Genomic DNA, 17,876 nt, shown 5'->3' with positions numbered 1-17,876 from the left:
TACGTGTTTCAATTCACAAGATCACGTTTGTTCTGTAAACAAAACCTTTCAGTGCAGAGGTTCTTTCCTCTCATCAGCTATCTGGGAGCTAGATCCCATCTCTTCAGAGCTGTACGACAGAGAATTAAAACGCATTAGTCGCCACCTCTCGCTTCTCTGTGTTGTCCACTCCGATTGCTCACTGTTACATCAAACAGAGCTGCCATAGAGGAGCATGGTGATGAGCAGTAACGGAGTTGACATGAGGGGTGACATGAGGAGAGCAAAGTCCTGTTAGTAACAGAGATGACAAGTTTTTCCCCTTAGTCTCTGGTGGGTTCATTAGGATTGTTGCAATGTTTTAGCATATGTTTCCAATATTATTAGGTAGGTTAAGGTTATGACATACATGCTGTAGGTCTGCTGTGAAATAAGTCACATCCTTACAACTGGAGAACTGTCATTCTCCAGTTGAGTCTATTCATCTGCTGAAAAACGCAGAGTATCAGAAAGAATAGTGTCCCACATCTTACTAGTTCGCTACTTTGTTCCTTTGTACCTTGTTTCTGTCACACTGATATACGGCACCAATTTTACAAGACTGCCTTGGAAATAGACAAGAGCATACTTGTACAGTACAAGATTTGATTGCTGATGCCTCGAAGAAAAATGTACGCGGTAAACACAAGTCCGCCATTTTCTCCACCGGGAAGTTTCAATGCATCGTTGTCTTTCCCCAAATTCACTTTGAACTCTGCATTGTGCTGCGAGTAATTTGCAACACATAGGGGTAGCCCCTTTGCTTTCCTTTTCTTTTATCAAAATGAAAACAGACATCACCATAAACTCCCCTTAATCAGATGGGCCTGTGGTTTTGGCTCTGCCTGAAAGGGCTTGGCAGTAAATTGGACGTTTCTTCCCCCGGAGAAGAAAAAAAGAACTGGGTAAGAGGGGGGCTAGTTTCTCAGAAGAACTCGTCTGGAAAAGCCTTTTGTGGGATTTGGCAAGAGAACGGCAGGCTTTACTCATGCTTATTAGGCACCCCTGTCTCACTACTCTAACCCTAGAATGAATTGTGTTTGTGTGTGTGTGTGTTTGTGTGTGTTAGCCATTCCAGGTCTGTTACAGTTCACTCGCTATGATAGCAGTGATCTTCTGAAGCCAGACAGACAGGAACCCATTTGGCGTTAATTAGCTAAGCCTCGACTTGCTGTCCTCACTAAGTTATTTATATACATATATATATATATATATAAAATCATCAATGGTGTGTGTAGTGTACCCTCTGTCCTGTGTGTACTATGGGTAGTCATGTATGTTACCATAGCCATGCAGCCAGTGAGCATAGAAATGACATGAGTAGAGTGTGTTTAAGGTCAGAACATACCCCTGAAGTGTGTGTGTGACTGTAGCAGGCCTGGTTGCTATGGTTTAGTGTGGTACTGTGATATAGTAATCCATCTCTGTTCTCCCAGCCCCCTCTCTGGGCCTCCCTCCATCATTAATAATTTACCAGTCAAAGTGAGCTGCCAGACTTTCTATCAGACACACACTTCCCCTTCCCATCCCCCTGCTGCATGCACTCCCTTTCTCCCCTCCCTTTGGCCCTCACAGACCCAATGACTGACTTCAAGCCACAAATATGTCACCAGCTAGCAGGCAGGAGCATTTCACCAGCTAGCAGGCAGGAGCATTTCCTTTTGAAAAGCTCTTTCATGTGGTCCAGACGTATTTTACTGTATCAGCTTTCTACTTCACTATCTTATCTACTCCCTTTTTGTAGTTAACTGATAAGATAATCCAACGTTTCTTTTCGAGTCCCTTTATGAACTGTAACCTGCCCACACTCTTTTTATTATTCTAAGACCATTGTGTTACGTAGCTTGAACTTCTACCTTCCCGTGAACTGATTGTGATACTGCTACCTCAATCCCAGAGTGCTTTGGGGTAGATTGTTTTTTTTCCATTGGTGCTCTCTTTGTAAAGGTTAACTATCACATAGTGCTACGCAGGATGCTTTCTATGGGTTTGTCGGTACGTTGCCAGACAGGTTTGATAACCCCTTCATTGCTCATGTGACTTTTTTTAGGGTGCTGAGTCACAACTGTCCTTCATCTGAACTAAAGGGGAAGGTGTGAAATCACAGCTGTCATTTAAATGTTGATCAAGTCTGCTGACACCAGTCTTCTCTCTCTGTCTCTCCAGGTTTTCACCTCAGTGGCACGGTCATGGAGCCCGCCTCCCAGTCGGAGCCTGAGGTCACCCACAAGGTGGCCATCAGCTTCGACCGCTGCAAGATCACCTCGGTCACCTGCGGCTGCGGTAACCGCGACATCTTCTACTGCGCCCATGTGGTGGCACTGTCCCTGTACCGCATCAGGAAGCCAGAGCAGGTCAAGCTGCGGCTGCCCATCTCAGAGACCCTGTTCCAGATGAACAGAGACCAGCTACAGAAGCTGGTGCAGTACCTCATCACAGCCCACCACACAGAGGTGCTGCCCACCGCCCAGAAACTGGCCGACGAGATCCTCTCATCCAACTCTGAGATCAACCAGGTCCACGGTAAGAAAGACACATGTTGTTGGACGTAACGTAAGGTCCCTCTGTTCACGTTTTGGTGACCAGTTTGTTCACATTTAGCACCGGTGTGTAGACCTGGAACGCCAGGGTCTCAGAGCCTATAGGACCTACAAGTCACAAGATGGCCACATATTGTGCTTCACCCAGAGCCTCTGCCAATCCCTTACACTCCTTAGTTTCTACCCCAATCATCCTCTGGTGGGCTTGAACAGCAAGGTGGGCCCAGTCTGGCAGAGCCCTGATTTGCAGTACCAAAAGCAGCAGCGAGGACTCCGGGGCTTCAAACAGCCTGTTTGATGTCTGAGTCTCCCAGCCTGTTGGTGCTTTGCATTTCTGAAAATCTGAAAAAGAGTCAAATGAAGAAAGTCAGTCAGACCCCGAGCCAACGTTCTAATGTTGCTAACTACTCTAGCTTGGCATGACCCCCCCCCCCCCCCCCCCCCCCCCCCCCTGTTATCCTTCTAGTCTGGAAAACAGAGGAACTCTGCAGTCTGCCATCTCTCCACATCACTCTCTAAATATTTACCAACCCCAGCCTCTTAACAAAGAAGTCCATCTCCCAGTTTCCAGGTTGTTTGCTGTGGGGAGTCAGTGGGTTGAAGTGGGAGCCCCCCATGACAATGCTATGAGTTGGGGCTTTGATTGTGGAATGTGAACGTTCGGATGCAACAGTGCCTTGGCAGGACTTCAGTTGGTAGTTCTAGGCAGATCAAATGGGTGTTGGGGTTACCTATAGGACGCCAACACACCTAGGGTTCACCCTCTGTTCCTGTTCTTTAGGTGTTTGCTTAATTAGAAAAATATTTAACAAAATCCTGGTTTGATGTCTTATGAGGTTAGTTTTGAGGTGGGATTGATATAAGGCATGTTTTTGGAGCCTAGCTTCTGGTTATGTGTTTAATTTACTCTTTGGTCTGACCTTGTCTTTCTGTTTGTCTTCCCAGGGGCCCCGGACCCCACGGCAGGGGCCAGTATCGATGATGACAACTGCTGGCACCTGGACGAGGAGCAGGTCAGGGAGCAGGTCAAACTGTTCCTGTCTCAGGGAGGGTACTACGGCTCTGGGAAGCAGCTCAACTCCATGTTCGCCAAGGTACGTCTGTCTGTCTCTGTCTGTCTCTGTCTGTCTGTCTCTGTCTGTCTGTCTCTGTCTGTCTGTCTCTGTCTGTCTGTCTCTGTCTGTCTGTCTCTGTCTGTCTGTCTCTGTCTGTCTGTCTCTGTCTGTCTGACTCTGTCTGACTCTGTCTGACTCTGTCTGACTCTGTCTGTCTCTGTCTGACTCTGTCTGTCTCTGTCTGTCTCTGTCTGTCTCTGTCTGTCCTGGCTGTCCTGTCTGTCTGGCTGTCTGTCTGAACATTCAGTATCAAAATCAATCCCGGATGGGGCCTCCCGAGTGGCACAGTGGTCTGAGGCACTGCATCGCAGTGCTGGCTGTGCCACTAGAGATTCTGGGTTTGAGTCCAGGCTCTGTCGCAGCAGGCCGTGACCGGGAGAACCATGGGGTGGCGCACATTTGGCCCAGCATCGTCCGGGTTAGGGGAGGGTTTGGCCGGCAGGGATGTCCTTGTCCCATCGCGCACTAGTAACTCCTGTGGCGGACCGGGCGCACTGCACGCTGACACGGTTGCCAGGTATACTACGTTTCCTCCGACACATTGGTGCTGCTGGCTTCCGGGTTAAGCGGGCATTGTGTCAAGAAGCAATGTGACTTGGCTGGGTTGTGTTTCAGAGGACGCACGGCTCTCGACCTTTGCCTCCGTACGGGAGGTGCAGCGATGAGACAAGACTCTAACTACCAATTGGATACTATGAAATTGGGGAGAAAGGGGGTAAAGAAACAAAAATATCACTGTATATTACTGTCTATTAATTCATGTTTTCTGTAGGTGCGGGAGATGCTGCGGATGCGTGACTCTAACGGTGCCAGGATGTTGACCCTGATCACTGAACAGTTCATGGCCGACCCTCGCCTCGCTCTGTGGCGGCAGCAGGGGACAGGCATGACGGACAAGTGCCGGCAGCTATGGGACGAACTGGGTAAGTCCCTCTCACTTTCTTAAATGTACAGTGTAGAGGTCAAATCACACAGAACACAGTTCTAGATGATTATGAGCGGCTATTAGCCCCAATGTTTTGCATTATAATGCATTGCAGAAGACTATACATGCATACATAATGCGTTATGAAGAGGGTATTTATAGAAATGGTAACTGACCAACTGTCTTATTGCTGCTTGGATATTATTGATTTGCTTCCGTTTAAAACCTTGTCCAAAGCACTGTGGGTACTGGCAGGTCCTGAAACACAGCTGGAAAACCTTGCTACTCAAAGAGCAATTCCAAACGGAATGTGGCCTCACCACTTCGATCAGCATAGCTATGTAACTACACTGCTCAAAAAAATAAAGGGAACACTTAAACAACACAATGTAACTCCAAGTCAATCATACTTCTGTGAAATCAAACTGTCCACTTAGGAAGCAACACTGATTGACAATAAATTTCACATGCTGTTGTGCAAATGGAATAGACAAAAGGTGGAAATTATAGGCAATTAGCAAGACACCCCCCAAAACAGGAGTGATTCTGCAGGTGGTGACCACAGACCACTTCTCAGTTCCTATACTTCCTGGCAGATGTTTTGGTCACTTTTGAATGCTTGCGGTGCTCTCACTCTAGTGGTAGCATGAGACGGAGTCTACAACCCACACAAGTGGCTCAGGTAGTGCAGTTCATCCACGATGGCACATCAATGCGAACTGTGGCAAAAAGGTTTGCTGTGTCTGTCATCGTAGTGTCCAGAGCATGCAGGCGCTACCAGGAGACAGGCCAGTACATCAGGAGACGTGGAGGAGGCCGTAGGAGGGCAACAACTCAGCAGCAGGACCGCTACCTCCGCCTTAGTGCAAGGAGGTGCACTGCCAGAGCCCTGCAAAATGACCTCCAGCAGGCCACAAATGTGCATGTGTCTGCTCAAACGGTCAGAAACAGACTCCATGAGGGTGGTATGAGGGCCCGACGTCCACAGGTTGGGGTTGTGCTTACAGCCCAACACCGTGCAGGACGTTTCGCATTTGCCAGAGAACACCAAGATTGGCAAATTCGCCACTGGCGCCCTGTGCTCTTCACAGATGAAAGCAGGTTCACACTGAGCACATGAGCACATGTGACAGACGTGACAGAGTCTGGAGACGCCGTGGAGAACTTTCTGCTGCCTGCAACATCCTCCAGCATGACCGGTTTGGCGATGGGTCAGCCATGGTGTGGGGTGGCATTTCTTTGTGGGGCCGCACAGCCCTCCATGTGCTCGCCAGAGGTAGCCTGACTGCCATTAGGTACCGAGATGAGATCCTCAGACCCCTTGTGAGACCATATGCTGACACATGCACATTTGTGGCCTGCTGGAGGTCATTTTGCAGGGCTCTGGCAGTGCACCTCCTTGCACTAAGGCGGAGGTAGCGGTCCTGCTGCTGAGTTGTTGCCCTCCTACGGCCTCCTCCACGTCTCTTGATGTACTGGCCTGGCTCCTGGTAGCGCCTGCATGCTCTGGACACTACGCTGACAGACACAGCAAACCTTTTTGCCACAGTTCGCATTGATGTGCCATCGTGGATGAACTGCACTACCTGAGCCACTTGTGTGGGTTGTAGACTCCGTCTCATGCTACCACTAGAGTGAGAGCACCGCCAGCATTCAAAAGTGACCAAAACATCAGCCAGGAAGCATAGGAACTGAGAAGTGGTCTGTGGTCACCACCTGCAGAATCACTCCTGTTTTGGGGGGTGTCTTGCTAATTGCCTATAATTTCCACCTTTTGTCTATTCCATTTGCACAACAGCATGTGACATTTATTGTCAATCAGTGTTGCTTCCTAAGTGGACAGTTTGATTTCACAGAAGTGTGATTGACTTGGAGTTACATTGTGTTATTTAAGTGTTCCCTTTATTTTTTGAGCAGTGTATTACCTAACTGTAAAGCCACCATGGTACATGTGATGTGAGGTATCTCTCTCGTGTGTGTGTGTGTGTGTGTGTGTGTGCGTGTGCACTGCGACCTGCCCTTTAAATCCCCATGCGTGTGGCCACATCAGTGGGTCAGTCGGTGACTGTGCAGCAGTGCATACATCATGGCCAAGCACTCACCTCGATTGGGATTGCATGAAAAAGGGCTGGGATCAATGGGGTTTTCAACCTCCCTGGTATTGATCGGGGCATTTTAAAGGGGTCGATGACTGCACACTACACATCCTGAGGAAGTTCATTGGAGAGCAACAGTAGAGCAGAGAGAGATTTGCTGTGCCCCTCTCCTCCGCAGGATAAACCCCGGCTCAGGGGTTATGTTTAGTTACCGGGGAGCGACAGGACAGGGCTCTCTGATTGGCTAGGACTGCCACAGGCTGTCAGCATGATCACCAAAGTGCCCAATCAAAGGTGGTGGTGGTGTTGGAGGGTTTAAAGCGACCGTGCTGCAGTAACGGGCTGTTAGTGCCAGAAGCTGTCAGTGTGATCAGGAGTGAGCACCCTAACAAAGTGCTGTGAAACGAGGGTTTAAAAGGAAGCAAACAGAAGGGGGAGAATTCTGGTCATGTATTACCTGGTGATGGGGTAGTGAAAAGAACTAAACTAGTTTACCACTCACATTCCTTAGGCTATACTAAATACCTGTCACATGTCCCAATATACCCTGGGCCTTTTGATTTAAAAATGAGACTTTAATACAGTCCTACCTGGGTTACAAATTACTTTTATGGCTCACGTGCAATATTAGCATAGGAGGACTCTATGCTGGATTAAATATGATTTCTGTATTGTATAGGTTCTCGACTCCTCACTCCTCCATACCCAAATATACATTAACATAGGTTAATTAACTGCAGTTATGGCTCCTTCTCCATACCCAGGTAGTCAAACAATGATTATTCTCCCATTGACCTTTGCCCCCTGACCTTTGTCATTTTCCAGGTGCCCTGTGGGTGTGCATCGTGCTGAACCCGCACTGTAAGAGCGAGGAGAAGAGCGGCTGGCTGAAGCAGCTGAAGAAGTGGGGCGACATGGACATCTGTCCCCTGGAGGACGGCAACTACGGCAGTGAGTTGCCCAACATTACCAACGCTCTACCACAGAGCAACCTCGCCCAGGGTCAGTCGCAGTCTGTAGCAATAACACACACTGGTATACCTACACATAGAGTACTCACACTGGGCCTGTACACTTCCACTTGAGTTACAGCTACATCCCTTCCCTGTCCCAAACCATGGTTCTGATGCACTGTTTTTGTTGTCTTCTGATTTGGTTGTCTCTAGTAAAAGTAGTTCAACTCAAAATATGACTAATAAAAGGTATTTTTTTGCACTGTGCTCTGTCTCCCTCCCTGCATGTACCCCTCCAGACTCCCTGGCCCGACCCAGACGGACAGTGTTCAAGCGGGCCATGGAGGCCTGTGATCTCCACTGGCAGGACAGCCACCTGCAGAGGATCATCAGCTGTGACTACTACATGTCCCCAGCCTACCAGAGAGAGGGAGAGAGTCTGCTCTTCAACCCCCAGGGCCTGCCTCTATGGCTAGGTGAGAATTACACGACCAGATTTAATCTGGTCTGCACAGTACACAGTCTTAGCACTGGATGTTATATCAATTCCAGATGGTACTGGAAGGCCCTCTCAGTATATGTTTTTAAACCATATACACACAGACACGCACATACAACCTCACACACAGGCCCAGCTCCCGGCAGTTTAAGCTCTGTGCCATGATAGTGGTCCGTTTGTTCAGTGCCAGTTCTTGGGTTTGGGGCTCAAATGTTCCTCTCTGAACACCACCCCTGTTTAGTGTTCTAAGCCTCCTTTAATTCCACTTCCACTGAATCCTGGAGCTGGAGTAAGCAAGTTCCGGGGGAAGATTTGTCCTCATTATGCAACTTAAGCCTGGGTATCAGAGTAGTGGGTTTCTTTCTGCTGAGGCTGCATCCTGCCTGTCAGCCTGCCTGGACATTGTGTTGTGCTAAGCCCGTGTCATGTGATTTGTGCCGTAGATCACGTCCCCACGGCGTGCGCGCGGGTCGATGCCCTGCGTTCCCATGGTTACCCCCGCGAGGCACTGCGGTTGGGCGTGGCCATCATCAACACCCTCCGGCTGCAGCAGCACCGTCAGCTGGACATCTACAAGCACCAAAAGAAAGGTAGTGCCCCCTGTCTGCCTGGAGACAGTTCACTGTTCTCATTAGGTGAGCCTCTGGGCCATACGTAACAGAATTAATGTGTTTTAAAATACAATGTACAGTATGTTGGTGTCATCTTGTTGTGTAGCCTATTATTGGGGCCCTGCGTTTTAATATGGTTAGGAAAATATCCTAGCCCTACCTGAATACTGTTCTACTTTTGTTCATGTGATAAGATGTATAGTATGATGCGGTCTGATCTTGTTCCTGTGTGTGTCAGAGCTGCTCCAGAAGGGGATGACCAGCACTACTAACCTGGAGGGCTGGGTGGGACACCCCCTGGATCCCATCGGCTGTCTGTTCACCACCCTCACTGAGACGTGCCGGGTAGAGGACGACAACGCTATGGACACTGGAGGTACGCATCTGGCCAGGCCCAGGCCTACCCAGGCAACGTTTACATTCTACTTCAATCGAACTGGTCAACATGGTGTCAGTCCAGCAACCATAACTGATCACCCATACAGTACAGTCACATACAATTTGGCCAAGGCAACCAGCAACCATTTCACTCAACTTAAACCAAACCGGTCAAAATGTTTTATTTTTTGTATCAGTCAACCATCTCGTGTTGTCCCAAAACGAATCAAGGCCATCAGATTGTAAAGTCACCCATCCAATCCAGTCCTGGTCTATAACCCCCCTCATAGTCCTGTTGTAAGCAGCCCTGAGATGAATGGCTGTGCTGCAGAAAGGTCATCCAGCCTACACAGTGGTGGAAAATGGATCAAGTCCAACAACATTTGCATTCCATACATTCTTTTGCCCAGCCAAACAGAGAGCAGGGATTTGATACGGCCTATTGTGACAAACCTACAGGGAGGCATTGTGTGCCGGAACAATCCTGGCGAGTGGTATGGTGATTTGGGTGGGCAGAGGGGGAGAGTGTGTGAGTGTTAGAGAGTGAGAGAGTGTTAGAGAGACCAAGAGAGGGAGCGAGGAAGTGTGTGGTTTATGGCTTATAGGGCCGTCATCATCACAGTCCTTTGTTTGGTTCTGGTGAGTAGCTGGAAACATCTGGTATGGAGGCAGGACTTAACTTGAATTCTGACCAATCAGGGAGCAGCTGTCCACAGTCTTTACACATCAGCAGCAGCAGAAGCAGCTGGCCAGCAGAGCCTGAGCCATAACAGTGGAGGGAGGGAAACATGGAGGCTAACTACTGTGGTTGCCGTATGAGAACTAACCCAGGTCGCCCGGGATTCCACATGGTTAAATACACCTTGGCACTGACCTCACACAACACATGCCAAAAAACCTAGAAGCCCAAGGCTTACGTCCACTCATATCAAACCTCCTTCACATCTAGTTAGCAACTCCTGCGGACAAAGAAGTTCTATAGCATCTATCCAGTGTTGCCTAAAACATGTTTGTATATTTTTTTAAGTAGAGGGGTACAGTACATATACAGCGTAAATGGGTCAGACCTACATGTAGTACGAGAGGTCAAATATTTCCAGAGGTATGACAACAAAGCGGCGTGTTATTGAAAAGCTCCTGGACTCTCCATTGGTGACTAGAGGTTGTTTTGATCCAGCGGCATGAAGGGGAAAATCACTGATATCCTCTCTAATAAACAGGATTGTCGTAGGGGGGAGGGATAATTTGCCTGGGGGATTTAAGCGTAAGCTGGCCGTGGGTTGGATCTTAGTTCCTGTCAGCAGATGTTAGTGTTTTTCTGGGACCTCAGGGACACCTCTCCCTCTGGTGCTGCCTGGCATCCACAGCTGCCTGGGGGGGGGAGAAGTGGAGCTAGAGAGAGGTTCCTGTAGATGTGGAGCTAGAGAGAGGTTCCTGTAGATGTGGAGCTAGAGAGAGGTTCCTGTAGATGTGGAGCTAGAGAGAGGTTCCTGTAGATGTGGAGCTAGAGAGAGGTTCCTGTAGATGTGGAGCTAGAGAGAGGTTCCTGTAGATGTGGAGCTAGAGAGAGGTTCCTGTAGATGTGGAGCTAGAGAGAGGTTCCTGTAGATGTGGAGCTAGAGAGAGGTTCCTGTAGATGTGGAGCTAGAGAGAGGTTCCTGTAGATGTGGAGCTAGAGAGAGGTTCCTGTAGATGTGGAGCTAGAGAGAGGTTCCTGTCTGTGGCAGCTGCTTTCCACACCCAGCACCTTTCAGGCAAAAAAAATGTGAAACCAGACAGCCGTTTTGAATTAGTGTTAGCTTCTAGCAATGTCTCATAATCCCGCTAGATCATTGTTGCAATTGAGAATTGGTTCTAATTGACCTAAAAGTTTGAATAAAGGTTTAGTAGAATGAAGTCTCACTTCCATGACCATCCGTGTAAACTAAAAATCTCTCTTTGTCTCTTCAGACTCTGGAGAGCCCAAGCCACCTGTGTACCATCATGTGCCCGTATGGGGTTGCCCGGATGGTGGGGAGTCCTACCTGGCACTGGCCCTGGAGGTGGCGCTGATGGGCATGGGGCAGCAGAGGGTGATGCCTGAAGGCCTCTATGCCCAGGACAAGGTGTGTCGCAATGAGGAGCAGATCGTGGCCAAGCTGCAGGAGATGGAACTGGATGATCTGCTGGTCCAGACGCTGAGGAAACAGGCTATCCTCCTACTGGAAGGTATGAAGGCTAGTTATATTATTGTCCTCTACTCGTCTCATTTCATTGTCTATCGCTTCTCTGTTGCCTTCAATCTCTCTCACTCTTTGACTAACTTATCCTCCCTCGCTGTCCCGTTCTATTCTTTCACCCTCCATATCTCTCTCTCTATCTGCCCTGCTTGCTGCCTCACTCTATTTCTTCCTTCCTCTCTCTCTCCTTCCGCCTCTCCCTGCCTCTATCTCTTTTCATGTCACCCTTTCTCTTTAGCTGTCCCATCCCATCCCTTTCTCCCACCTGGCTCCCCTCCACTGGTCCTGCCTTGCAACACCCAGCTGAAAAGGGGTCTCAACCCTGGCCTTTTAACACTGTCTAACCCTCTTTCTCCCGCTTCCCCATGCTAGCTATGCTATAGCCCTCCCCCATCTGGGGCTTTAGGGAATGTTAGCTGTGTAATCCTAGAGCAGACATCTGTCGCTGCTAGGGAGGAGAGATTTGGTTAATACCCAATGGGCAGTGAGTGTATGGTTTCCTGTCTGCTCTGTCGCCCCCATCAGGTTGGAAGAGGTATAACCTAATATTGCTTTTATTCACTGCTCTACTTTGAGCCATTAGCTGTTTATACTGGTATACTTTGAATATTCACCAAAAACTGAGCCAAATCATAAGTGTGTGTGGCTGGACTCCAAGATATGAATGACAGTGACAATTCTGATGTACTTTGTGACATCAAACAGTGACAACTCTCTGTGTGTTCAGGTGGTCCGTTCAGTGGCCTGGGTGAAGTCATCCACAGGGAAAGCGTTCCCATGCACACCTTTGCCAAGTACCTGTTTTCAGCCCTGCTGCCCCATGACACAGACCTGGCCTACAAACTAGCACTGCGCGCCATGAGGTAAGATCCCCCAACCTACATTCATATCCAACCCTATTCAGGCTCATTGCTCTGTTTCAAGCACCTGTATGTGACTCCGGCATTCAAAAGCATTTAGCTATTACAAAAAGAACACACCATTTTACTATTAACACTTAGAAACGTATCATGTTTTATTGTCAACATAATGTGATGCGTCTATCTGGCTGCGTCACAGTGTCAGAGTCATAGATATTTAAACCAGTAGATAGTGATAGCGCTGACGTCATCCACATCAACTCCTATAGAAAAGTCCCGAGGGCGATTTGAATTTGATCGTAACTAGCAAAGAGTCATGGTCGACGTAGTCGTTTTAATCCTGCCGGGGTCAACCGGGGGCCTCCTCGTAGCCTGCCTGGCCCGTGATTGGTCTGTGTCAGCACGTGGTCTTGTGTGACGACAAATGTAGTAGTCAGAATGGATCACTATTTAATGAAATATCTCCATTTGTAGAAACTTCACCGTGGGCATCAAACGTAATAATATATTTTAGAGCCCAAAACTGCCGTCAAAATGATTTGTTTGGGCCGTTCTGGCGATCATCATTTATATAGGCTTTTTAGGGCAGACCAGGGCTTTTGGCACCGCTAGGTTGCTACGCATTAGCCGACCAGCCGAGCCCGTGCCTTCACACACCAGACCGGACACTGGGGGCTCCCTCCCTCTACTTGTATCTATATATTGAGAGGCTGGATGATGAATCCCTATGACTGAATAATCCCCATCTGTACTGCAGTGTGATTATTCTACTGAGACTCCTCAGGGTCCTGGCTAATACAAAATCCATCACGGGGCTTAGGGCTGCACACAAGCACACACGTGCAAGCTCGGATGTACACACATTCTCTAAACTCTAATGCAGCTATACAGACTGGTGTGTGTTTCAGAAAGCTCTAATGTAGCTATATAGACTTGAGATGGGACGAGGCAGTGTAATAATGCTGTAGCCTTGGAAACCTTTTTTCAGTTCAATTTTGAATAGGAAACTTTTTCTTTATCATAACTCATCTCATCACTCCCTGTCTCTCTCTGTGTGTGTCCGCTAGGCTCCCTGTGTTAGAGTCGACTGGTCCCTCGGGAGACTTGGGTCACCCCCACCATGGCATCAGCATGGTGCCCAGCCGCTACCCGCGCTGGTTTACCCTGGGCCACCTGGAGTCTCAGCAGTGTGAACTGGCCTCCACCATGCTCACCGCAGCCAAAGGTTAGCTCAGCTCTAGTTACCAGAATGCGCACAGACACCCAAAACATTTAACCACGCCACTACCAGATAAACACTCCCAAGGCCTTGTCCACCACTACAGAACACCACAGTACACATACAAACTGTTGGATGACAAATGTTGTTTTTCAATCTAGTACTCTATTGTTTGTACCTCCAGGAGATATGTTGAGATTGAGGACGGTGCTGGAGGCCATCCAGAAGAACATCCACTCCTCCTCCCTCATCTTCAAACTGGCCCAGGATGCTTTCAAGATCGCCACTCCGGCTGACAACCCCCCAGACATCACCCTGCTCAATGTAGCTCTGGAGCTGGGCCTGCAGGTACTGATGGCTAGATGGATAGTAAGCAGTGTGTGACATTGAAAAAATGTGCTGGTGGGTGGGTGTTGAATTACTGTGCACTCTGCCTTGTCTGACATGTTTCAACATGTCTCTCTCTGCAGGTAATGAGGATGACTCTGTCCACTCTGAACTGGAGACGCAGGGAGATGGTGCGCTGGCTGGTCACCTGTGCTACAGAGGTGGGTCTGCGAGCGCTGGTGAGCATCCTCCAGAGCTGGTACACCCTGTTCACCCCCACCGAGGCCACCAGCATCGTCGCAGCCACCGTCATGTCCCACAACACCATCCTGCGCCTCAGCCTGGACTACCCCCAGAGAGAGGAGCTGGCTAGCTGCGCCCGGACGCTGGCCCTGCAGTGTGCCATGAAGGACCCCCAGAACTGCGCCCTCTCGGCCCTCACGCTCTGCGAGAAGGACCACATCGCCTTCGAGACGGCCTACCAGATCGTTATCGACGCAGCATCAACAGGCATGACGTACTCTCAACTGTTCACCATCGCCCGCTACATGGAGCACCGCGGCTACCCGCTCCGAGCCTTCAAGCTGGCCTCGCTGGCCATGACCCACCTCAACCTGGCCTACAACCAGGACACCCACCCGGCCATCAACGACGTGCTCTGGGCCTGCGCCCTGTCCCACTCGCTGGGCAAGAACGAGCTGGCCGCAATCATCCCCCTGGTGGTGAAGAGCGTGCACTGCGCCACCGTGCTCTCGGACATCCTGCGCCGCTGCACCATGACGGCCCCGGGCCTAGCCGGTATCCCCGGGCGACGGAACTCTGGGAAGCTCATGTCCACGGACAAGGCTCCGCTCCGGCAGCTGCTGGACGCCACTATCAGCGCCTACATCAACACCACCCACTCCCGCCTCACTCACATCAGCCCCAGACACTACGGAGAGTTCATAGAGTTCCTCAGTAAGGCCAGAGAGACCTTCCTACTGGCCCAGGATGGACACATCCAGTTTGCCCAGTTTATAGACAACCTCAAACAGATCTACAAGGGCAAGAAGAAACTCATGATGTTGGTACGGGAACGCTTCGGCTGACCCCTGGGATTGCCCCAACAGGACACGCAATATGGGGAACTCCTTTTATTTCCACTTAATCAATTATTTAAGTTTCCATTTCATTTGTCATTTACGTGTCAAATTCTATATTTGTCCGGAGGGGGGGGGGATCCGAATACAAAAGCGTTTGAAAAAGATTATGATAATGATGAAAAAACATTGGCAAATAATGAAAAACCAAATGATGTATAGGGTATTTTGAGCCAGGGAATGATGTCTGCTGTGGTGAGATACTAGTGGTTTTTGAAGGAAAGAAAACCTGTCATTCCAAAAACACTGACGCACATAGCGTTGACTTACTGTTATACCGCAATCGTATTCCAAGGGTCAGCTTTAAACTTTTCCTGTTAAAAGGTCTCGTTTCAAGGCATTATGTGTGGGGGAGGTGGAATGCTGAACTTGGGTGTGTCAGGTCCAGAAGCCAAGCCTAAATATGCCAGACTCATCAGGTACATACTGAGTCCTCTGACTTGACCAAGCCACTCACACTCTCACATATTCTCTACCACCTTTCCTGAGTGTAGCCTGATCGATTTGTCTGGTATATCCTATTTCTAGTGAAGGTACCTTTCAAAAAGAGACAGATGTACAGAGAGAGAGACAGGTTGCGGCAGATTGGTATTTGGATTCGATCACGGAAAGCTGGATTGACTGGCCTGAGAGTGATACTGCCACTGTGGGTTTGGGTCTGTGAGGAGTGGCTTGTGTTGTCAGAGTTTGGGTTTATAACATGTGGAAATACCATTGCTGAAAAACATCTTGTATCTTTCAAAGCAAAACGTGTATGAACGTGTACTTTTTGACAACATGCCTTGGTGTAGCCGGTTGGGGTTAGTATTCCACATACAGGCCTAACTATAACTATCAACCTCTCAGACCCTGTGGGAAAAGTTTTATATTAGCCGTAGTACTATTGTTATACAAGCACTTAAAAAAATGTCATGTACTCAACACCATTCTGTCTGCTTGAGCAATTATTTATCGATCATTAGAATAATCTGTGTGTGAATGAATACTAGGAATACAAACAGCATAACTATATTTAACATGCAAAAATAGGAATATTAGACAAAAACATTTGAGGATAAATGTTGAGGCTATGAAAAGCGTTCCATGTCAGCTTCCACATTCCAGGTGACCTAAGGCCACAGAAGTACGTCTGTTTGACGTAGTACAGTAAAGAAACAATGACAGAAAAGAGAAAAGAGACGCTGAACTCAGTTCTCAGGGAATCACTTAAAGAAACAAAAACAACAAAAAAGTAGTAGCATAAGCATTTAAGATATTGTAAATATGAAAGTGTCAATTAAGAAAATTGTAAAGTTATAATTATTTATGATAACTGTATGTTTTTGTGGGATACTTGAATGTGTTGTGGGCTGGGAATGTGAGGGCAGTTAGATGGAAATACATTTCTCAGGTGCTCCTGTGTACATTTCTCTGAATTTTGAGTCAATTTTTTTATTTGTATGTTTTGTTTAGTTTTTGCAGTGTTTTCTAAGAGGAAGCATGTTATTTCGAAATTAGAAAAGCAGGCATACCATTATGAACAGAAAGCAACCTGACTATGCAGAAACCACTTGGTGGTTTGGTCCCCTTCTCTGGAGTCACCCAGACGAATGTCTGAGGGGGGCTAGCCACTATCCTAAAGAGAACAGACGAGGCAAGACACGGCATGTTTGTATTTGTAAGTAGCCTGCACATGCTGCAAATTGGGACGGACGTTGCCTTTGACCAATTTTAATGTACAATTTCTCTCTTTGGACTTAAGCCTTTAGTGTCTTCTCAAAGTACCCGTGTCAGCGCTTGACATGGTAACGAGAGTTTAAGGAGAACAATGGTCCAAAATAAATGAAAATAAAAACCCTGCATGCCCCACGCAAAATAAGGAACTGGCAGATAATATGAATGGGGGAGTCTGTTTTGCCAACCCCCATCGTCCTCCCTTGTATTTCTTCATGCTTTTAAGCCTATTCAGTTCCCTTCACCTGAACGACCATGGCCATGCTCTTAACCATTCTCTACAACCCCTACGGAGCAGCTGAGTTATTCTGCTCCTTCCTTCCATCCATCGCCGGTCTTTATTCCTTCTCTTTTAAAAAGATTTTGTTAACTTCCTCCCAAACGTTAGTCCCAGGATTCAGTAAGACTGCAGCACTGCCTGTACCAGTGCCATATGCACCACGACATAACACCTGCTTTCCAAACCAACCTACGGCAGTCTCCTCTGCTTTGTCATTCACTAGCTGCCACAAATATTAACCACTACTTGAATCTGAGATTTGTGAGTTACAACGAGTGGACAAAACAAGATTGCAGTTTAATGTAAACCTGTCTGTTATATACACACGTTAAACAACAAGCATTTTCTGTCGCTGAAGAAGTTGGTTCTACGGCATTGCAAAAAAAGTGGGGGGGGAAACTCCTCTGGCTTTTCATTTCTCTCTCCCATACTCTGTGTCTGTGTTAACTGTACCAGTGTTTTGACCTGTCACTAGAATTTAGAAGGAAGTAATAATAATCGCTGGTAGATTGTTCACTAGTTCATCTACGGTTTGATTATTTTTTTTTATTTAAGGGAAAGTGTTTGTTGCCTCTTTGTGCTACTGATTAATAAAAAAAGGTATCCAGTATTTGTTGCCACAGAAGTATAGTTTATCAACAGTTTGTTTGTGCAACCTCTTGAGCTAATGTCTATAAAACAATTTATTACTATTTATGTAACGCTACTACCATTTTATATCATTTGTGTTGGAATCTCAGTGCTTTTCTATGAATAAAGTGTGAAACACGTATATTGACTCCTGCTACTTTCTAAAAACTGAATTCTCTCACTTTAGGTGCCACTCTATTCCTGTCAGTGTAGTTGTGATTTATCCTCTAATAAGACTCTCTCTCATCTATCTCATTGCAATTCTCATTCATTAGGGCATTCATGCAGCTAAACCTGTGAATCAGGTCATAAAGAATCCTAAGTGTGTGTGAGAGGCAGGCAGCACGTCTCCAG

The 17,876-nt window shown here is 47.8% G+C and overlaps 1 protein-coding gene across 2 annotated transcripts in view; it reads left to right on the top strand.

Moving 5' to 3' along the window:
- Positions 1 to 17,664, top strand: part of LOC129814094 (zinc finger SWIM domain-containing protein 5-like) — a 63,601-nt gene extending 45,937 nt beyond the window's left edge. Inside the window, exons 2-13 of one of the 2 annotated variants that reach the window (XM_055866880.1) lie at positions 2,185 to 2,541; positions 3,504 to 3,652; positions 4,446 to 4,596; positions 7,520 to 7,645; positions 7,947 to 8,123; positions 8,590 to 8,736; positions 8,996 to 9,133; positions 11,086 to 11,343; positions 12,082 to 12,217; positions 13,282 to 13,439; positions 13,618 to 13,781; positions 13,904 to 17,664. In XM_055866880.1, coding sequence (XP_055722855.1) covers positions 2,185 to 2,541; positions 3,504 to 3,652; positions 4,446 to 4,596; positions 7,520 to 7,645; positions 7,947 to 8,123; positions 8,590 to 8,736; positions 8,996 to 9,133; positions 11,086 to 11,343; positions 12,082 to 12,217; positions 13,282 to 13,439; positions 13,618 to 13,781; positions 13,904 to 14,848 — 2,906 coding nt within the window. In that variant the 3' untranslated portion in view covers positions 14,849 to 17,664. Of the gene's footprint in view, positions 1 to 2,184; positions 2,542 to 3,503; positions 3,653 to 4,445; positions 4,597 to 7,519; positions 7,697 to 7,946; positions 8,124 to 8,589; positions 8,737 to 8,995; positions 9,134 to 11,085; positions 11,344 to 12,081; positions 12,218 to 13,281; positions 13,440 to 13,617; positions 13,782 to 13,903 lie in introns of both variants that reach the window. The other variant, XM_055866879.1, reaches the window with a different exon arrangement.
- The last annotated feature ends 212 nt before the right edge of the window (positions 17,665 to 17,876 follow it).

Source organism: Salvelinus fontinalis, chromosome 17 (genome assembly GCF_029448725.1).
Source record: "Salvelinus fontinalis isolate EN_2023a chromosome 17, ASM2944872v1, whole genome shotgun sequence".
Lineage (NCBI taxonomy): Eukaryota > Metazoa > Chordata > Actinopteri > Salmoniformes > Salmonidae > Salvelinus > Salvelinus fontinalis.
This window is presented reverse-complemented; position numbering and strand designations above follow the sequence as displayed.